The following is a 23,850-nucleotide window of genomic DNA, read 5'->3' as shown; positions in this document are numbered from 1 at the left end:
GCTGAATACAACGGGCGTCGACTTTACCGCGAAATGCTGAATACAACGGGTGTCGACTTTACCGTGAAATGCTGAATACAACGGGTGTCGACTTTACCGTGAAATGCTGAATACAACGGGTGTCGACTTTACCGTGAAATGCTGAATACAACGGGTGTCGACTTTACCGTGAAATGCTGAATACAACGGGTGTCGACTTTACCGTGAAATGCTGAATACAACGGGTGTCGACTTTACCGTGAAATGCTGAATACAACGGGTGTCGACTTTACCGTGAAATGCTTACTTACAAGCTGTACAATTTAAAAAAAGATAACTAAAAACAACAAATAAAATAAAATATTCAGACTCATCCCGTTTTCCACATTTAGTTACGATACAGCCTTATGCTAAAATGGTCTAAAATGGCTTATTTGGTTCCTCATCAATCTACATACAATACCCCATAATGACAAAATGAAAACAGATTTTTATCCTTATTTATCTAACTATTCAGACCCTTTGCTTTGAGATTCAAAACGGAGCTCAGTTGCATCCTGTTTCCATTGATCATCCTAGAGATGTTTCTACAACTTGATTGGAATCCACCTGTGGTAAATTCAATTGATTGATCATGATTTGGAAAGGTACACACACCTGTCTATATAAGGTCCCATAGTTGGCAGTGCATGTCAGAGCAAAAACCAAGCCATGAGGTCGAAGGAATTCCCCGTAGTGCTCAGAGACAGGATTGTTACGTGGCACAGATCTGTGGAAAGGTACCAAAACATTTATGCATCATTGAAGGTACCCAAGAACACAGTGGCCTCCATCATTCTTACATGGAAGAAATCTGTAATCAACCAGATACTTCCTAGAGCTGGCTGCCCTGACAAACCGAGCTATCGGGGACGAGGGCCTTGGTTAGGGAGGAGGGCCTTGGTTAGGGAGGTGACCAAGAAGCTGATGGTCACTGTGACAGAGCTCCAGACTTCCTCTGTGGAGATGGTTGTCGTTCTGGAAGGTTCTCCTATCTCTGCAACACTCCACCAATCAGGCCTTTATGGTAGACTGGCCAGACGGAAGCCACTCCTCAGAAAAAAGGAACACGACAGCCCGCTTGGAGTTTGGCACCTAAAGGACTCTCAGACCATGACAAACAAGATTCTCTGGTCTGATGAAATCAAGATTAAACTCTCTGGCCTGAATGCCAAGCGTGACGTCTGGAGGAAATCTGGCACCATCCCTATGGTGAAGTATGGTGGTGGCCGACTCATGCTGTGGGGATGTTTTTCAGCAGCAGGGACTGAGAGACTAGTAAGGATCGAGGGAAAGATGAACAGAGCAAAGTACAGAGAGATCCTTGATGAACACCTGCTTCAGGGTGCTCACCTTCCAACAGGACAACAACCCTAAGCACACAACCAAGACAACGCAGGAGTGGCTTCGGGACAAGTCTCAATGTCCTTGAGTGGCCCAGCCAGAGCCCAGACTTGAACCCGATCTAACATGTCTGGAGAGATCTGAAAATAGCTGTGCAGCATTGCTCCCCATCCAACCTGACAGAGCTTGAGAGGATTTGCAGAAAAGAATGGGAGAAACTCCCTAAATACTGGTGTGACAAGCATGTAACATCAAACCCAAGAAGACTCGGGGCTGTAATCGCTGCCAAAGGTGCTTCAACAAAGTACTGATGAAAGTGTCTGAATACTTATGTAAATGTGATATTTGTGTTTTTTATTTTGAATGATTTGCTAAAATGTCTAAACTTGTTTTTTCTTTGTAATTATGGGGTATTGTGTGTAGATGAGGAAAAACCCAATTGAATCAATTTTAGAATAAGGCTGATGAGGGTCTGAAAAAATCCATTGTAATTGAATCAATTTTAGAAGTAAGATCTGTAGCTATGAAAAGTGGTCTGATCAATGTGGAGCTTTCCAAATCCATTGTACAGGGAGTACCAGATCAATGTGGAGCTATGTACAGGGAGTACCAGATCAATGTGGAGCTATGTACAGGGAGTACCAGATCAATGTGGAGCTATGTACAGAGCTATGTGGAGCTAGGGAGTACCAGATCAATGTGGAGCTATGTACAGGAGTACCAGATCAATGTGGAGCTATGTACAGGGAGTACCAGATCAATGTGGAGCTATGTACAGGGAGTACCAGAGTACCAGATCAATGTGGAGCTATGTACAGGGAGTACCAGATCAATGTGGATGTACAGGGAGTATCAATGTACAGGGAGTATCAGATCAATGTGGAGCTATGTACAGGGAGTACCAGATCAATGTGGAGCTATGTACAGGGAGATCAATGTGGAGCTATGTACAGGGAGTACCAGATCAATGTGGAGCCAGTATCAATGTGGAGCTATGTACAGGGAGTACCAGATCAATGTGGAGCTATAGGGAGTACCAGATCAATGTGGAGCTATGGAGTACCAGATCAATGTGGAGCTATGTACAGGGAGTATCAGATCAATGTGGAGCTATGTACAGGGAGTACAGATCAATGTGGAGCTATGTACAGGGAGTAGATCAATGTGGAGCTAGATCAATGTGGAGCTATGTACAGGGAGTACCAGATCAATGTGGAGCTATGTACAGGGAGTACCAGATCAATGTGGAGCTATGTACAGGGAGTACAGATCAATGTGGAGCTATGTACAGGGAGTACCAGATCAATGTGGAGCTATGTACAGGGAGTATCAGATCAATGTGGAGCTATGTACCAGATCAATGTGGAGCTATGTACCAGATCAATGTGGAGCTATATACAGGGAGTACCAGCACCAGATCAATGTGGAGCTATGTACAGGGAGTACCAGATCAATGTGGAGCTATATACAGGGAGTACCAGATCAATGTGGAGCTATATACAGGGAGTACCAGATCAATGTGGAGCTATGTACAGGGATTACCAGATCAATGTGGAGCTATATATACCAGATCAATGTGGAGCTATATACAGGGAGTACCAGATCAATGTGGAGCTATATACAGGGAGTACCAGATCAATGTGGAGCTATGTACAGGGAGTACCAGATCACAGGATCAATGTGGAGCTATATACAGGGAGTACCGGGTCCAGATCAATGTGGAGCTATATACAGGGAGTACCAGATCAATGTGCAGAAGTACGAGGTACTTGAGGAAGAGACACTACATAGCCAAAAGTATATCTCATTCCAAAATAATGGGCATTAATATGGAATTGGTCCCCTCTTTGCTGCTATAACAGCCTCCACTCTTTTGGGAAGGATTTCCACTAGATGTTGGATCATTGCTGCGGGGACTTGCTTCCATTCAGCCACATAGATTATAGTGAGGTCAAGCACTGATGTTGGGCGATTGGGGCTCTCAGTCTGCGTTCCAATTCATCCCAAAGGTGTTCGATGGGGTTGAGGTCAGGGCTCTGTGCAAGCCAGTCAAGTTCTTCCACATCAATCTCGACAAACCATTTCTGTATGGACCTTGCTTTGTGCACGGAGGCATTGTCATGCTGACACAGGAAAGGGCCTTCTCTAAACTATTGCCACAAAAGTGGAAGCACAGAATCGTCGAATGTCATTGTATGCTGTAGATTTCCTTTCACTGGAACTAAGGGGCCTAGCCCAACCCATGAAAAACAGCCCCAGACCATTATTCCTCCACTAAATTTTACAGTTGGCATGATGCGTTGGGGCAGGTAGTGTTCTCCTGGCATCTGCCAATCCCAGATTTGTCCGTCGGACTGCCAGATGGTGTAGCGTGATTCATAACTCCAGAGAAAGTGTTTCCACTGCTCCAGAGTCCAATGGCGGCACGCTTTACACGACTCCAACCGACACTTGACATTGCACATGGTGATCTTAAGCTTGTGTGCGGTTGCTCGGCCATGGAAACCCATTTCATGAAACTAGTTCTTGTGCTGACGTTGCTTCCAGAGGCAGTTTGGAACTCAGTAGTGAGTGTTTCAAGCGAGGAGAGACGATTGTTACGTGCTATGTGCTTCAGCCCTCGGCGGTCCCATCCTGTGAGCTTGTGTGGCCTACCACTTTGTAACTCCTAGACGTTTCCACTTCACAATAACAGAACTTACAGTTGACCGGGGCAGCTCCAGCAGGGCAGAAATTTGACAAATTTACTTTTTGGAAAGGTGGCATCCTTTTCTCTGGTTGTATATTTTAATGAAGAGTAACCAATCAACGAATATCCCTATTAGTTTCATGGAGAGGACCTTACACCAAAATGAAGAGTTAGATTCTACGTTCTATGTTCTACTTGGAAAAGTCGATAGGATTCTAAAATGATTATTTTATGTAGTTGGCTAGAATAAGAGAAGCTAAATATCACATCATGGTGACTCACATCATTATTATGTGGAAGAGAGGAAAATAATAAATGTTAATTTTATTGTATTTGTTTTGTATTTAGTGTTTTAGTCGTTTTTATGTGTTTTGCATGACTGTCTTGTGCTACTAGGGGCCAATCAGAGAGAGCAGAGTCTATTTCCTCTGGTTTTCTATCAATCAAGACTGAGCGATCCATGGATATCCCTGTTCATTTCAAAGGAGCAGACTCTCTACAAAACAAAGGGTGAGATTCTGATGTTCAGCCAGCTGTAAATACAGGCCTATGTTTTAATAATGCTGACCTCATGAAATAAAAGATCTGTCACTTATTGTAAAGCAAAAATACACATCATGAGAACAGATAGTTATAGGAAGGTTACCATGTGTTATATTATCATGATAACAGATAGTTATAGGTAGGTTACCATGTGTTATATTATCATGATAACAGATAGTTATAGGTAGGTTACCATGTGTTATATTATCATGATAACAGATAGTTATAGGTAGGTTACCATGTGTTATATTATCATGATAACAGACAGTTATAGATAGGTTACCATGTGTTATATTATCATGATAACAGATAGTTATAGGTAGGTTACCATGTGTTATATTATCATGATAACAGATAGTTATAGGTAGGTTACCATGTGTTATATTATCATGATAACAGGTAGTTATAGGAAAGGTTACCAAATGCAGCGTTTATTACTCATGTTTTTAATAGAACAAATGACGATACATGAAATTACAAAAAACAACAAACGGAACGTGAGAAACCTATACAGCCTGTCTGGTGAACACTAACACAGAGACAGGAACAATCACCCACGAAATACAAAGGTTACCATGTGTTATATTATCATGATTCCCAATCAGAGACAACGAGAATCACCTGACTCTGATTGAGAACCGCCTAGGCAGCCAAACCTAAACAACACCCCTACTCAGCCGCAATCCCAAATACTACAAACCCCAATGAAAATACAGATAGTTATAAACCCATGTCACACCCTGGCCTGTTATATTATAATGATAACACAAAATTAATGAGGTAGGTTACAATGTGTTATATTATCATGATAACAGATAGTTATAGGAAGGTTACCATGTTATATTATCATGAGAACAGATAGTTATAGGTAGGTTACCATGTGTTAGTTATAGGAAGGTTACCATGTGTTATATTATCATGATAACAGATAGTTATAGGTAGGTTACCATGTGTTATATTATCATGATAACAGATAGTTATAGGTAGGTTACCATGTGTTATATTATCATGATAACAGATAGTTATAGGAAGGTTACCATGTGTTATATTATCATGATAACAGATAGGAAGGTTACCATGTGTTATATTATCATGATAACAGATAGTTATAGGTAGGTTACCATGTGTTATATTATCATGATAACAGATAGTTATAGGTAGGTTACCATGTGTTATATTATCAGGCCATTATGATAAACAGATACTTATGAGGTTATTTTATCAATGTGTTTATTATCATGAGAATTTATAGTTATCAAGGCCAGTAGACGTATCCTGTGATATCTGCTCTGAGGTCCAAGCTGTAAGTTCTGTCAGGCAGGTTACCTACTGTGTTATATTATCATCAGAACAGCACTATTATCTAAACTAGGAAACACATGGTTATGTGATTACCTCATGACTAACAGTCTAGGTGTTCTGCAGGACAGACCAGATGATGATCTGCAGTCATGTGAAGAGACAAACCATGTGTTATATTATCATGAGAAAAGATAGTTATAGGACAGGTTACCATGTGTTATATTATCATGATAACAGATAGTTATAGGAAGGTTACCATGTGTTATATTATCATGATAACAGATAGTTATAGGTAGGTTACCATGTGTTATATTATCATGATAACAGTGTTATAGGTAGGTTACCATGTTTATATTATCATGATAACAGATAGTTATAGGTAGGTTAACCAATAAAACCATTTATATTATCATGATAACAATAATGTTATAGGCTGTGTTCCATGAAGTTATATTATTAGATCTGATTAGGATCTGCAATTATCTGCTGCTGAGGAAGTGGCTTCTAGGGGTCCAAATAGGAAACTTAACACAACCAATAAAATACATAATAACACGTAGAATATATTACACTATATTTATATTACAATTAAATAACAGACACAATACAATGTAAAATTACCATCTGTTATATTATCATGATGTAAAGATTCTTATATCTGTTTTTTAATCTGGTTTTATTGCGATTTATTACATGGAAAAGGGGATACCAGTCAGTTGTACAACTGGTAACGCATTAACTGAAATGTGTTTATTTGAAAGATAACAGAATATGTTTGGTTCAGTTTACTTGGCATGTGTTATATTATTAGCATGATAAATTCAGATAGGACTAGGTTCCATGTGTTATATTATCATGTCCAAATCATCCAAAAGTACTGTATCTAAAATTGATTGTGAAGCTCAACAAAGTCATATTATCATGATAACAATAATTATAAAATGTTAGCATGTGTCAACAGTGCCAATGAAGCTAAACCAAAGCATGGATTGCTGTCATAGGTTTCCATAGACTGTTTATATTATCAAGAAAACAATATTTCATTTTGTAATTTGTGGGAACTATTATCATCATTATTTTGTTTATGCAGGTCTTAATTAATATTATTGAACTAAATGTATTTCAAAAGAACAGAATAGGAGTTTAATTATGTTACTAGTCTGTCCTATAGTATCCGAGGCAATATGCTGATAGTGGAATTGGTTAGGTTAAAAATAAAACATTTTAAATAGTCTTTCCACTACATTTTGATAGTTGATTGGGAAATGTAGGTGATTTAGAAACCTTATATCTGTAATAGATTATTGAAATCAAAGTGTGTGACCATGCATGAACCTCTGTAACATGATTTGAGAAAGTCACTTTTTGGGTAGCTCCTTTCCCTTTGTCAGTTACACATGCTGCACTGTTCATCAGTTATTCATTGAAGGTTACAATTGTTATATTATCATGATAACAGATAGTTATAGGAACATTACTGTGTTATATTTCATGATAACATATAGTTATAGGTAGGTTACCATTCTTGCTGTGAAATTGTTTTAATCTATCATGATAACATATTTCATAGGCTTATAGGAAGGTTGACCATTTTGTGTTATATTATCATGAAGGAACAGAAGGAAGGGCTGAAGGAAGGGCTGAATTAATGATAAAGATAGGGCTAAGGAAGGGCTAAGGATGTGTTGATATTAAGGGCATGATAACAGATAGTTATAGGTAAGGAAGGGCTAAGGATGTGTTATATTATCATGAAGGAACAGATAGTTATAAGGAAGGTTAATGGTTATATTATCATGATAACAGATAGTTATGAAGGAAGGTTGAAGGAAGTGTTATATTATCATGATAAGGGCTGAAGAAGGGATGAAGGAAGGGCTGAAGGAAGTGTTGAAGGAAGGGCATGATAACAGATGAAGGAAGGGCTAGGTTAAGGGATTAAGGAAGGGCTTATCATGATAACAGATAGTTATAGGAAGGTTAAGTGTTAGTTATAGGAGAAGAACGTTAAAACGGTGTTACATTATTTTCATGATAACAGATAGTTATAGGTAGGTTACCATGTGTTATATTATCATGATAACAATTAGTTTCAAATTTTTGTATATAAAACGCAACATGCAACAATTTCATTGATTTTAGGTAGTTCATATGTTCAGTTGAACTAAATTCATGTGTTAATTATCATGATAACACATGACTGGGAATACAGATATGGATCTATTATCACAGATAACATATAAAAGGGGCCTATAATGGGCTTCAGGATTACCATGATAGTTTTGTGCATTCAAATGATAAACAAAATACAATTTTGTTGGTTACCATGCCTGTTATATTATCCGATCACAATGTTATACATCAGGTTACCATGTGTTATATTATCATGAAACACCATACATGTGGTCTGTGGTTGTGAGGCCTATGTATTATATTATCAAAACAACAAATGTTAAGGTTTTATCATAAGTCTCGTTATTTAGAGGAACAAAGATTCATTTCTGGCAACAGGCTCTGGTGGATATTATCATGATGCCAGTTGCACGTTAAGCACGGACAACTGGCAATGTGTTGTTTGACAAAACAGATATTTTAGTGTGCACATTGTAATGATCATACTGTTTAATCAGCGTTTTGATAACAGATAGTTATAGGTAGGTTACCATGTGTTATATTATCATGATAATCTTTAATTTCAACAAGATCAGCAACCGCCGCCCAGAAAACACCATGGATGGATTATCTTGGCAAAAAAAAAATGCTCACTAAGAAAAAATAAGATTTCTGTGCAATAGAACATTTCTGGGATCTTTAATTTCAGCTGAAGAAACATGGGACCAATAATTTACATGTTGTGTTTTCTATTTTTGTTTAGTGCTATTTTCTCAAACAATAACCCCAAAAAAAGAGACAATAAACAGACATGATATTTCAACAAACATCAATGACATCACACCTGCTAGACGAATGTTACCATACACATCATTATCATGATAACCACATAGTTCATCTCCTGCCATACTCTATGCCATATACAGTGCCTTGCGAAAGTATAGCCCCCTTGAACTTTGCGACCATGTGTTATATTATCAGATAAACATAAAGATATAAAACGGTATTTTTTGTGAAGAATCAACTCAAGATACACAATCATGAAGTGGAACGACATTTATTGGATATTTCAAACTTTTTTAACAAATCAAAAACTGAAATTGGGCGTGCAAAATTATTCAGCCCCTTTACTTTCAGTGCAGCAAACTCTCTCCAGAAGTTCAGTGAGGATCTCTGAATGATCCAAAGTTGACCTAAATGACTAATGATGATAAATACAATCCACCTGTGTTTAATCAAGTCTCCGTATAAATGCACCTGCACTGTGATAGTCTCAGAGGCTCCGTTCCAAGCTGTGAAGCATCATGAAGAACAAGTCACACCAGGCAGGTCCTACTGTTGTGAAGAAGTTTAAAGCATTTGGATACAAAAAGACTTCCCAAGCTTTAAACATCCCAAGGAGCACTGTGCAAGCGATAATATTGAAATGGAAGGAGTATCAGACCACTGCAAATCTACCAAGACCTGGCCGTCCCTCTAAACTTTCAGCTCATACAAGGAGAAGACTGATCAGAGATGCAGCAAAGAGGCCCATGATCACTCTGGATGAACAGCAGAGATCTACAGCTGAGGTGGGAGACTCTGTCCATAGGACAACAATCAGTCGTATATTGCACAAATCTGGCCTTTATGGAAGAGTGGCAAGAAGAAAGCAATTTCTTAAAGATATCCATAAAAAGTGTCATTTAAAGTTTGCCACAAGCCACCTGGGAGACACACCAAACATGTGGAAGAAGGTGCTCTGGTCAGATGAAACCAAAATTGAACTTTTTGGCAACAATGCAAAACGTTATGTTGGCGTAAAAGCAACACAGCTCATCACCCTGACCACACCATCCCCACTGTCAAACATGGTGGTGGCAGCATCATGGTTTGGGCCTGCTTTTCTTCAGCAGGGACAGGGAAGATGTTTAAAATGATGGGAAGATGGATGGAGACAAATACAGGACCATTCTGGAAGAAAACCTGATGGAGTCTGCAGAAGACCTGAGACTGGGACGGAGATTTGTCTTCCAACAAGACAATGATCCAAAACATAAAGCAAAATCTACAATGGAATGGTTCAAAAATAAGCATATCCAGGTGTTAGAATGGCCAAGTCAAAGTCCAGACCTGAATCCAATCGAATCTGTGGAAAGAACTGAAAACTGCTGTTCACAAATGCTCTTCATCCAACCTCACTGAGCTCGAGCTGTTTTGCAAGGAGGAATGGGAAAAAAATTCAGTCTCTCGATGTGCAAAACTGATAGAGACATACCCCAAGTGACTTACAGCTGTAATCGCAGCAAAAGGTGGCGCTACAAAGTATTAACTTAAGGGGGCTGAATAATTTTGCACGCCCAATTTTTCAGTTTTTGATTTGTTAAAAAAGTTTGAAATATCCAATAAATGTCGTTCCACTTCATGATTGTGTCCCACTTGTTGTTGATTCTTCACAAAAAAATACAGTTTTATATCTTTATGTTTGAAGCCTGAAATGTGGCAAAAGTCGCAAAGTTCAAGGGGGCCGAATACTTTCGCAAGGCACTGTAAATAATAATGAATTTCATTCATCCACTGTTGTAGTGATGGAGTATCATTTGATTTCCAGTTTTTAAGTAGGAAGTCTTTTCAAAATCATTGACGAGAAAGGTATTGTATGGTCCACCCCATTTGGTTATCTCACCGCTCCCTCAAATGCCATGTCTTGAAATATGCAGATAGACATGTTAAAAGTAAACATGCATTGTAAAAGTTGTAACAACGACAGTGTGATAAATGTACTTATTTAGGAAAAGTCAAGGATGGAGGGGGACATGACTTTAAAAATGGACTATTACAATGTTAAATTCACAATGTTGTTCAAAATATGTCATCTGCACTTTCAGCGTTGCAGAAGAATATCAAAAGCAGTTGATGTATCTTTGAAAAAACATCTGTTTTACATTTAGCAAAATATTTATTTTTTAAAGAAATTACTAATTCTAATTTTGTTTTCCCAGCCTAAGAGTTTTGATAGAGACCAACACACAACGTTGGCCTCTGATGATGGTACGTACAGTTTACAGTATGTGGAAACAGAATAAACTGACCCAAACAATAAAATTTAATTTCCATCTCAATTTTATAGGAGACATTTTGTAATACGTCAATTGTTTTCCTTTAACTGCTGGTATAAATAGTACAAATGTGTGTTTGGAATGTCAATGAAGTCTGTTTTTCAATCAGCCGTTATTCCTTCACTAGTGCTGCCCCCTCCTGGTGACATCCAGGTCCTGTTGCTGACGTCAGACTCTGTGTCTCTGAGCTGGGGTCCTCCTGAAGGGTTGAAGGGACCACAGAAGTTCAGAGTGACCTGGGGTTGTGACGTGGAACCGCGCAGTATAGGGGTGAAAAATGTTCATGAAGTTGAAATAAGCAGACTCAACCTTGGTAAAAAGTACCAGTTCAGTGTGGCTACAGAGGGAGAAGATGGAAGACAAAGCAGATGGGTCTCAGCATCCCTATCCGCAGGTACAGTAGGTCTCAGCATCCCTATCCACAGGTACAGTAGGTCTCAGCATCCCTATCCACAGGTACAGTAGGTCTCAGCATCCCTATCCACAGGTACAGTAGGTCTCAGCATCCCTATCCACAGGTACAGTAGGTCTCAGCATCCCTATCCACAGGTACAGTAGGTCCCAGCATCCCTATCCACAGGTACAGTAGGTCTCAGCATCCCTATCCACAGGTACAGTAGGTCTCAGCATCCCTATCCACAGGTACAGTAGGTCTCAGCATCCCTATCCACAGGTACAGTAGGTCTCAGCATCCCTATCCAGGTCATTAGGTCATCATCCTATCCGCAGGTACAGTAGGTCTCAGCATCCCTATCCACAGGTACAGTCCTATCCGTCTCAGCATCCCTATCCAGCAGGATACATCCCTTACAGGTACAGTAACTCAGCATCCCTATCCACAGGTACAGTAGGTCTCAGCATCCCTATCCACAGGTACAGTAGTTCTCAGCATCCCTATCCACGGGCACAGTAGGCCTCAGCATCCCTAATTACAGGTACAGTAGGTCTCAACATCCCTATCCACAGGTACAGTAGGTCTCAGCATCCCTATCCACAGGTACAGTAGGTCTCAGCATCCCTATCCACAGGTACAGTAGGTCTCAGCATCCCTATCCACAGGTACAGTAGGTCTCAGCATCCCTATCCACAGGTACAGTAGGCTAACTTGTGTTTTTATTCAGACTACGTTTTAGTCATTTAGCAGACACTCTTATCCTGAGCAATTAGGGTTAAGTGCCTTGCTCAAGGGAAAATCAACAGATTTTTCAGAGTCGGGGATTACAGGTCCTGTTGCTTTATCAGTAACTAGGGATTTAAACCAGTAACTAGAGAGATATATCTTTACCAGTAACTAGAGAGATCTCTTTACCAGTAACTAGAGAGTAACTAGAGATATCTTTACCAGTAACTAGAGAGATATCTTTACCAGTAACTAGAGAGATATATCTTTACCTGTAACTAGAGAGATATCTCTTTACCAGTAACTAGAGAGATATCTCTTTACCAGTAACTAGAGAGATATCTCTTTACCAGTAACTAGAGAGATATCTCTTTACCAGTAACTAGAGAGATATCTCTTTACCAGTAACTAGAGAGATATCTCTTTACCAGTAACTAGAGAGATCTCTTTACCAGTAACTAGAGAGATATATCTTTACCTGTAACTAGAGATGTCTCTTTACCAGTAACTAGAGAGATATACTGTATCTTTACCAGTAACAAGAGAGATATATCTTTACCTGTAACTAGAGAGATATATCTTTACCTGTAACTAGAGAGATATATCTTTACCAGTAACTAGAGAGATCTCTATATCTCTTTATCGGTAACTAGAGAGATATATCTTTATCAGTAACTAGAGAGATATCTTTACCAGTAACTAGAGAGATATACCTTTACCAGTAACTAGAGAGATATACCTTTACCAGTAACTAGAGAGATCTCTTTACCAGTAACTAGAGAGATATCTCTTTACCTGTAACTAGAGAGATATCTCTTTACCTGTAACTAGAGAGATATCTCTTTACCAGTAACTAGAGAGATATCTCTTTAACAGTAACTAGAGCGATTTTGTTACATTACAAATCAAAATTGTTTAGTTGATTCTGTTCTGAGCTTATTTCTAACCATATCAAAAGTTCCGGCCTTATTTGACCTTTTCTCTCGTAAGGCTTTACACGTTTTTTAAATGTTTCTATAAAAAAAATTGTGAAGTGAGCAATCTTATTGCAACACCGAGCAACCTAATCAAGAGATGTTGGCCTCTTGGTGAGGCTGAAAGAGGCCTAGTTCAGCCATTACCCCCAAGAACACCATTTCCTCATCAGAACACCATCTCTGTCAAATTAACCCGATCAAACTTTATCTAACTCCTCTGGACGTATCTCAGCAAAAAGAGGGGCGAGGGAAGAATCTTTACTCTGTTCAGCAATAAGCTGCTTCCTAGACATCGCAGTGTCAACTGCAGGAACTCTCTTCTTTTATAAGTCCTACAAACAATTTCACCTTTGGGGTTTTCAAAGGAGAAGTCAACTCAGGAGGTTTACCAAAATCAGAACCACACATAAACGTCTCAGATAGATCGAACATGGTGGAATCGGACATCCTCCTCAACACTGCTTGCTCAAGGCAATCTTCTTAGACATAGCACTACTATACTGATAACCCATCAGGTTCTTCTTCTCTGGGTTCCTTACAAACAACATGATTTGGCACAACATTCACTTCCGCCAAATCTTTGCAAAAAAAAAAAAAAGGAATGAAACCCCGTTAGGCTAGGCCTCACTCCAACGATAACAGAACCAGAAACAAAATCAGGCTTGAGTTCCACATTATACAAAGGAACTTGCATGTACCCCACCTCCACACCTTGTACAAACACACACTGTAACCAGTTTCTGAAGTGTCAGACAAAGGGCAAAACATCGTCCAAAAGGAAGGATTGAGCTGCCTCAGTTCCTCGCTGTATCTTCACAGGCTGTTTAACAGCATCACCATTATGCAGAGACACGAACCCTTCTGAGACAAAGGGTTCATAAACATCTGATCTAAACAGGATTTTGGGAGATACGTCTCTGATTGGGACTGGTTTAACGGGCTAGAGTGATCACACACGAAGAAACTGCTTTCTCTCTCTAAACATTTTTTTCAACTTAGGCCCCTTAGACTGTGTCCTTTGTCATGGCAGTAATGATAAACTTACGGATATAAAGAACCAGTTTTCTGACGATCCTTGTGTTGGACACTGGGGGAAGAGACTGAAACCTTGTAGTAGGAGGTGACTTCTCTTCTCTCTTATGTAGGGAGAACTACTGGGTGCTTTGCTTGTGAAGGTAGTTTTATGTGTCAACACAAACTCATCAGCAGCTGCAGCTTTCTCAAGTGTCAGATCCTTGTGCTCATAAATGTAGGTAGCAACCCTTTTGTGAAGGCAAAAGAACTGCTCAAGTACTATAAGTCTTTGAATCATCTAGGTCCTTGACCTCTTGAGAACCACACCACTGATCAAAATTGTTCCCTTACGAATTCAACATGGCTTTGTGATTCTGTGTTTTGTAATTGACAAAATATTTCTCTATGCCCTTGGGACCAACTCGTAAACTGGAAGTATAGCAGCTTTAATATTGTCATAATCTGAACTCTGGTCAAGAGAAAGTGGCGTACACTTCCTTGAGCTTTCCTCACAAGAACACTTTGGAGGAGCACTGACCAGATATCACGCGGCTATTCGCTCAAACATGTAAAATATATACTGTACCTCCATCTCCTTACCGCTGAAAGGTGGTACATGCTGGCTGTTCCGACCAAGACCAAACACTATTGAGGGTGCAGGATAGACTGACCTGATTCAAAGTGCTTCCAGCTCTATCTCTCTGGCATGCTACCATCTCTCTTTTAATTGATTGGCATGCTCGTGTTCTTGTTCCTGTTCTCGTTCTCTGGTAGCACATTCTTATCGTTCTGTTTTAACCAAATGGCCTGCAGTACCAATGACTACTACTCTGACTACTGTTTTTGGGTTCAACATGTACCACTTTGATGTCATAATGCTTTGCAATAAGAAGATTTGTCTTCGTACATTTATCAAGTAACTCCCAAGTAGAATTCCCCACAAATGCTCCCAAATCAAAGTCCATCTGTTTTGTTTATTAGCTTGTGTGTTTATGCACTTTTTCACAGATTTCACCACCCTCTGAGTGGTTGTCGGTAACAGAAATTCTTCCACAAAAGTGTATTTTGAAAACTCAAATCTCTGGGCACAGTAGAGCTTCAGAGTAGCTGATTAGAGTGACTATCATAGTCATGGAATACGATATCCCGGACTTCCCAATTTCATTAACGCTCCCCAATAAGAAAACCAATAACATTGTTGCTCAACAGAAATAGGGAACTAACAAAAAATACCTGAACAACCAGAATGAAACAGGTGGGGTTTTAGGAGGGGTTCTTAGACACCCATTGCGTGCAACAAGAATCTGGGTCCTAAAAGATACCCCCATAAGTGACCACTTAATTTGCCCGAGAAAAGGCAAACCAAAATAAAAACCCAGGGCAACTTATAATATGGAGCTAAAAGCAATTTGAGCAAATCAGCTGCTCTTAAATATCCCCTGTGCCAGCACAACTGACTAATGAGGCAACAGGTGAAACACATCCTGAACAATGAGGATGATTCCAATCAGGTCAAACCCTAACAGAACCATCCACAAAAACGAGCAAAACCTGCGTGTAATATGTTTCTGGAGTTAAACTGTCGCTCTGACAATAATATATTTTCCCTTAGTACCTCCTGCTCCAGACCAGCTGAATGTTGACTCAGTGGATGCCACATCAGCTGCTGTTAGCTGGAGTCAGCCACCAGGATTGGACCAAACCCAACATCATTACCAGATCTCCTACCACTGTCCAGAGACAGAACCACACATCACTACCACATCTTCACAAAGCATCACTCTCTCTGAGCTGCAAGGTGGTACTCAGTACTCTGTCTCTGTCTGTACTGTGCTGGAAGATGGAAGGAAAAGTCAACTGGTGTTAACAACCCTCACCACAAGTAAGGCAGTACACTATTTGTTTTTGCATGTGTTTTGTTGCTGTTATTATAATGGACTTGGTCTATTACCAAATACGGCTATCTTCTGTATACCCCCTTACCTTGTCACAACACAACTGATTGGCTCAAACACATTAAGAAGTAAATACATTCAACACATTAACTTGTATGAATGCAAACCTGAAATGCATTCCAGGTGACTACCTCATGAAGGTGGTTGAGAGAATGTCAAGAGTGTGCAAAGCTGTCATCAAGGCAAAGGGTGGCTATTTGAAGATTCTCAAATATAAAATACATTTAGATTTGTTTAACACTTTTTTTGCTTGCTACATGATTCCATATTTGTTATTTCATAGTTTTGATGTCTTCACTATTAGTCTACAATGTAGAAAATAGTCAAAAACAACCATTGAATGAGTAGGTGTTCTAAAACTTTTGACTGGTAGTGTACATACATTTTACATATACTGTACATTTTACATACCACCACCCACCTCTTCGGGGGACATTTTTATTTTATTTTTTACAGCTTTTCTGCTACGTATACATTTACATACCTGGTACTTTCATATACAGATATCACACTAATACATTACCAACAAGCTCTTTAATCCCACCCCTCAGCCACTCTCTGCCCATCCCACCTATCACCATAGACCTCAGCTCTTTAATCCCACCCCTCAGCCACTCTCAGCCCATCCCACCTATCACCATAAACCTCAGCTCTTTAAACCCAACCCTCAGCCACTCTCAGCCCATCCCACCTATCACCATAGACCTCAGCTCTTTAATCCCACACCTCAGCCACTCTCAGCCCATCTCACCTATCACCATAGACCTCAGCTCTTTAATCCCACCCCTCAAACACTCTCAGCCCATCCCACCTATCACAATAGACCTCAGCTCTTTAATCCCACCCCTCAGCCACTCTCAGCCCATCCCACCTATCACCATAGACCTCAGCTCTTTAATCCCACCCCTCAGCCACTCTCAGCCCATCCCACCTATCACAATAGACCTCAGCTCTTTAATCCCACCCCTCAGCCACTCTCAGCCCATCCCACCTATCACCATAGACCTCAGCTCTTTAATCCCACCCCTCAGCCACTCTCAGCCCATCCCACCCATCACCATAGACCTCAGCTCTTTAATCCCACCCCTCAGCCACTCTCAGCCCATCACACCTATCACCATAGACCTCAGCTCTTTAATCCCACCCCTCAGCCACTCTCAGCCCATCACACCTATCACCATAGACCTCAGCTCTTTAATCCCACCCCTCAGCCACTCTCAGCCCATCCCACCTATCACCATAGACCTCAGCTCTTTAATCCCACCCCTCAGCCACTCTCAGCCCATCCCACCCATCACCATAGACCTCAGCTCTTTAATCCCACCCCTCAGCCACTCTCAGCCCATCCCACCTATCACCATAGACCTCAGCTCTTTAATCCCACCCCTCAGCCACTCTCAGCCCATCCCACCCATCACCATAGACCTCAGCTCTTTAATCCCACCCCTCAGCCACTCTCAGCCCATCCCACCTATCACCATAGACCTCAGCTCTTTAATCCCACCCCTCAGCCACTCTCAGCCCATCCCACCCATCACCATAGACCTCAGCTCTTTAATCCCACCCCTCAGCCACTCTCAGCCCATCCCACCTATCACCATAGACCTCAGCTCTTTAATCCCACCCCTCAGCCACTCTCAGCCCATCCCACCTATCACCATAGACCTCAGCTCTTTAAACCCAACCCTCAGCCACTCTCAGCCCATCCCACCTATCACCATAGACCTCAGCTCTTTAATCCCACCCCTCAGCCACTCTCAGCCCATCCCACCTATCACAATAGACCTCAGCTCTTTAATCCCACCCCTCAGCCACTCTCAGCCCATCCCACCTATCACCATAGACCTCAGCTCTTTAATCCCACCCCTCAGCCACTCTCAGCCCATCCCACCCATCACCATAGACCTCAGCTCTTTAATCCCACCCCTCAGCCACTCTCAGCCCATCCCACCCATCACCATAGACCTCAGCTCTTTAATCCCACCCCTCAGCCACTCTCAGCCCATCCCACCTATCACCATAGACCTCAGCTCTTTAATCCCACCCCTCTGCCACTCTCAGCCCATCCCACCTATCACCATAGACCTCAGCTCTTTAATCCCACCCCTCTGCCACTCTCAGCCCATCACACCTATCACCATAGACCTCAGCTCTTTAATCCCACCCCATCAGCCACTCTCAGCCCATCACACCTATCACCATAGACCTCAGCTCTTTAATCCCACCCCTCAGCCACTCTCAGCCCATCACACCTATCACCATAGACCTCAGCTCTTTAATCCCACCCCTCAGCCACTCTCAGCCCATCCCACCCATCACCATAGACCTCAGCTCTTTAATCCCACCCCTCAGCCACTCTCAGCCCATCCCACCCATCACCATAGACCACCATCGTTTGGTTTCCATGTGCCATATATTTTTCAATTGTGCTGTGATGTTTTACAAACATTTAGAATCTTTCTAATCGTATAGTATCCACAGATTGTGAGCTAAAGATGAAAACCTTTCCTATGAGTATTATTCTATCATTTATTGAATATGGCTTTTCATATCACCCAACACTGTTATTTGTAAGGTTAATTTTAAGCGAATGTTGTAATGAAGTAACCTACTTAAGTATTATCTCTGGTGTTAAACTGACTAGTTATCTAAATGACTGTAATGTAAATGAAATAATCATAATGGATGTGTCAGAATGGGATGTAAAGGTACAGTATCTTCTATTTCATATTTCCTGAACATCCTTTCTATTTACAGGATCCTATCTGATGGAGCTGTTGTCAAAGACTGGACTGGAAGATCATTATGAAAACAAGCTGACGTTAAGTTCTGTCCTTGAGATAAATGCTGATACTACATCAGATGAACCTCTTACCACTATGCAGTCACTTCCCGGGATCTTCCTTAAGAAATTAATGATGGCAAATCTGAATGCTAGGAGTGTCAAATGTATGTCCACTGATGCAGAAGTTTCATTTCCGGGTACAGACCGTTTTGAGAATCTAAAAAGTGACTCTGCTAACAGTAATGTCATTAATCCACTGGACCTGATAACTGCCCTGTTTCTGTGTTCAGATGGTTTCCTGCAGCAGGAGATGGTCCAGAAAATGTCCATGTGTCAGTTTGCTGTTCCTCTCTTGCTGCCAAACTGTGACACAGAACAAAGCACTTTGATGCTGTGGGCCTTGAGAGACATAGTGAAGAAGTTTAGACTCTCTTCCCAAACATCCACAAAGACTTTTGTTGAGGAGAGAATTGTACTCTCTGATATTCCCATGGTGTCCTTTGTTAGGTTAGGTGAGATTAGAGTGTCCAAGTCTCAGATCTTGAACAAGTTGCTTAGTAACCCTCAACAGTACCATGATACATTTGTTCATCATGATATGGAATGTGGTGACATCACTCATAGAATCTCAGATGGTCTGGTTGAAATCAGCTGGTACCTTCCATGTGGGAACAGAAACATAGACATGTTCACTAAGCCTGTGGTGGTGGCCAATCTCAGAGGAGACATCAGGTCCTTTGAAAAACAGTTCTCCTTTCTGTGTCAAACATCAGCTGCAGTTTACATTTTCACTGATGATTTAAAGGCATATCTCAATTTGTTGAAAAGCAAAAACACAAAAGCAGAGTTATTTCTGGTCGTCAACTCTCAAAGAAAATCGTTCAGAGTAGACACATTAAAACAAATGATCACAAACTGCAGTATCAATGACCAAAATGTGATTGTCAAGAAAAAGAAAAACGATGCAGAATTTGTCAAAACGCTGCAATCATCTGTTGGTGACATCATTGAAAATAGTCCAGACCGGTTGACAGTGGAAAACATGACTGACATAGCTCGTCACAGTGGGATTCTGGTTGATGAAGACCGCCATGACTGTCAGAGTGCCAGGAAGATGGTAGATGAAATCACCAGCAACATCACAGACACAGTCAAATTTAAAGACAAACAGCTTCCCTTACAAGGGCACATCTGTAAAAAGCTTTCCCAGTTGGAGAAAGAGAGATGTAGGCTGAGAAAAGCAGGGGATCAAGACATTGAACACTACAGGAGCTCTCTGAAGAAAAATGAGGAAGAGCTGAGAAAGAAACAATATATATTGTCAGATGCAATGAAAAGCTTCATTTTTGGAATGTCAAGATCAGGACCTGAGCGTTCCTATTTCCTCAAATGGATGCAGATAAATCTGGACAATCTGTCACGTCAGAACCTGTCTGCTTTGAGGGACCAGTACAAAGATCTTTGCCAAAATTCTCAGGAGAAAAAAGATGACATTAAAGATTTGGATAAGCAGTTATCTGACTGTTCCCTGGGACTTGAACACTTCCTGCGTGAGTTGGGCCAGTTATATGAAGCTGCCTGCTCCCTCCCTGTAGACAGTCCTCAAAGGGAACAGATGGAGCAGCTCCCTGGATTGTGTGCTCAGATGCTGTTGGATGGTTTCCCCGTTGAGCTTGTGGATGGAGATGCATCAAATATCCCTCTGACATGGATTTCAGCTGTTCTGACTCAGCTTCATACTCTTGTGGACTCCAACAGCAAGATCCGGGTTGTGACAGTTTTAGGGGACCAAGGTACTGGGAAGTCCACTCTCCTCAACACCATGTTTGGAGTCCAGTTTGCTGTCAGCAGTGGAAGATGCACCAGAGGGGCCTTCATGCTGCTGATTAAAGTCAACAAAGAACTCAAGGAGGAACTGAAATGTGACTTCATCATGGTGATTGACACAGAGGGGTTGAAATCACCAGAGTTGGCTCAACTTGATAAACACTATGAACATGACAATGAACTGGCCACACTGGTAATTGGACTCAGTGATGTCACTATCATCAACATCTCCATGGAGAACAACACAGAGATGAAAGACATTCTACAGATTGTTGTTCATGCTTTTATCAGGATGAAGGAAGTGGGGAAGAAGCCAGTATGTCATTTTGTGTACCAAAACGTGTCAGACATGTCTGCTCATGACAACAACATGAGAGAGCGGAAGAAGTTGTTGGAACAGTTGAATGAAATGACCCAGGCAGCAGCCAGAATGGAGAAGAAGGAGAATATCACCAAGTTCACTGACGTGATGGAGTATGATCCAGACACAAGCAGCTGGTACATCCCAGGACTCTGGCATGGGACTCCCCCTATGGCTCCAGTCAATGCTGGCTACAGTGAGGCTGTGTATGATTTAAAAAAGAGCTTGATGCAAGACTTAATAAAATGCCAGAGTAATGATGACATGACACATTTCCTGAAGTGGACAGAAAGCTTGTGGGAGTCTGTCAAATTGGAGAAATGAATTGTAAGTGTCAGAAACAGCTTGGTTGCAGATGCTTTCACCAGTTAATGCTTTAAGTACAATGGTTGGAACGGTCCTTCAAGAAGGACATTTATTCCTGGATAATGGGTGCTGAAAGCAGAATATAAAACAGATCCAAACCCCCAACTGAGCCTTTGAAACGTGCTGAAGGACTTGTCCTGTCATCCCAATGGTGGAAGCAGCTTATTACCGTCACTAGGACAGCAGAATCCCTGCCCATCAGGTTCTAAGTGTTCTAAGTTACCAGTTAGAATAGTAGAATACACAAGGTGCAATTTAGAAATGTGGTTTTATATCAGCAGTTTTTCTCTTGTTATGTAAGTCATTGACAGTCAGTCATTTAGCCCATGTCCGTAAAACATTTTTAGATTGCTAAGTTAGTTTAGCGGCCAGCTATCTAAACAATTATGGTTGAATTACCTGCTGGGGGGGCCCTATTGTTTTTGTATGTCAGTCTAACTCAGATATTATATTAAAAACTGCAACCATTTTTCTCCAACCTACTGCAATATGTGTAGAATTCCAGCAAACTTGCTTTAAAATTGTCACATTTTCTCTACACCCCATGGCAAAACTGTAGTTGCATGCTAAAGTATTATGTAACACGTTCATTATTCTTTTGTTTATTTTTGTCAGTTTTGTCAAATGTAAAGAATGTGTTTACCTCTGATTTAATTTTAAAAAATGCAGCATTATTTTACTGTAGAAAAATGCATGTAACAATGAATGATTCCTCTCCCAAACATCAAACTAAAATGTTATTGACACAAAGTTATTTTTAATTCATTCCCTTTTAGGAAATTAAATACATAAATAATAAAATGTATGAAACTACTTGAATGAACATTTATTGTAATTCTAATGAATTACATCACGATTATATAATCAGACAGTTGCACTGTTCTTAGTGTCTGATCAATAATCTGAAAAGAATGTACAATTTGTCAATAAATCAGCATTTGTTAAAGATGCAGTCCGGGATCTACTTCAGGATTGGTGGGTCCCCTGCGGAATGGTTGAGCTAACGTAGGCTAATGTGATTAGCATGAGGTTGTAAGTAACAAGAACATTTCCTAGGACATAGACATATCTAACATTGGCAGAAAGCTTAAATTCTTGTTAATCTAACTGCACTGTCCAATTTACAGTAGCTAAGACAGTGAAAAAATACCATGCTATTGTTTGAGGAGAATGCACAGTTTTAAACATGAAAAGTTACTAATAAACAAATCAGGCACATTTGGGCAGTCTTGATACAACATTTCGAACAGAAATGCAATGGATCAGTCTGAAACGTTGCACATACACTGGCCATCTAGTGGCCAAAATCTAAATGGCAGCTGTGCTGGAATAATACATTATGGCCTTTCTTTTGCATTTCAAAGATGATGATGATAAATTACAAAAAACTGTTATTTGTTTCTATGTATTATCTTTTACCAGATCTAATGTGTTTTATTCTCCTAGATTCCTTTCAAATTTCCACAAACTTCAGTGTTTCCTTTCAAATGATACCAAGAATATGCATATCCTTGCCTCAGGGCCTGAGCTACAGGCAGTTAGATTTTGGTATGAAATTTTAGGCAACATTTTTTTTAAAGGGGCCGGTCCTTAAGAGGAGCACCTCCAATTCGTAATATATATATATATGTGTGTACCTACCTCATCATGCCTTTTGCACACAATGTATATAGACCCTTTGTTTCTACTGTGTTATTGACTTGTTTATTGTTTACTCAATGTGTAACTCTGTGTTGTCTGTTCACACTGCTATGCTTTATCTTGGCCAGGTCGCAGTTGCAAATGAGAACTTGTTCTCAACTAGCCTACCTGGTTAAATAAAGGTAAAAAAAATAAATATATATATATATATATGTATGTGTGTGTGTGTGTGTGTGTGTGTGTGTGTGTGTATATATATATGTATATGTGTATATGTATATATATGTGTATGTGTATATGTATATATATGTATATGTGTATATATATATATATGTGTATGTGTGTGTGTATATATATATGTGTGTGTGTGTGTGTGTGTGTGTGTGTGTGTGTGTGTGTGTGTATATTCATGTGTATATATATGTGTACATATATTCATGTGTACATCGTTATGTTTGGAGGGAAAAGGGGAGGCTTGCAAGCCGAAGAACAGCGTCCCAACCGTGAAGCACGGGGGTGGCAGCATCATGTTGTAGGGGTGCTCTGCTGCAGGAGGGACTGGCGCACTTCACAAAATAAATAGCATCATGAGGATGGAAAAATATGTGGATATATTAAAGCAACATCTCAAGACATCAGCCAGGAAGTTAAAGCTTGGTCGCAAATGGGTCTTCCATATGGACAACGACCCCAAGCAT

General features: G+C 40.5%; 2 protein-coding genes across 3 annotated transcripts in view; both read left to right on the top strand.

Annotated features, from left to right (window-relative positions):
- The window catches only part of LOC135530637 (uncharacterized), a 72,113-nt gene that overhangs the window by 7,593 nt on the left and 40,670 nt on the right, over positions 1 to 23,850 (top strand). The gene's annotated exons all lie outside the window — the stretch shown is intronic.
- Positions 1,990 to 23,366, top strand: LOC135530634 (up-regulator of cell proliferation-like). The gene is made up of 6 exons (XM_064958919.1): positions 1,990 to 2,071; positions 4,506 to 4,561; positions 10,990 to 11,038; positions 11,234 to 11,500; positions 15,830 to 16,099; positions 18,930 to 23,366. Exons 1-6 carry the CDS (start codon positions 1,990 to 1,992, stop codon positions 21,467 to 21,469), a joined length of 3,264 nt encoding a protein of 1,087 aa, XP_064814991.1. The 3' UTR covers positions 21,470 to 23,366.

This window comes from Oncorhynchus masou, unplaced genomic scaffold (genome assembly GCF_036934945.1).
Source record: "Oncorhynchus masou masou isolate Uvic2021 unplaced genomic scaffold, UVic_Omas_1.1 unplaced_scaffold_1403, whole genome shotgun sequence".
Lineage (NCBI taxonomy): Eukaryota > Metazoa > Chordata > Actinopteri > Salmoniformes > Salmonidae > Oncorhynchus > Oncorhynchus masou.
This window is presented reverse-complemented; position numbering and strand designations above follow the sequence as displayed.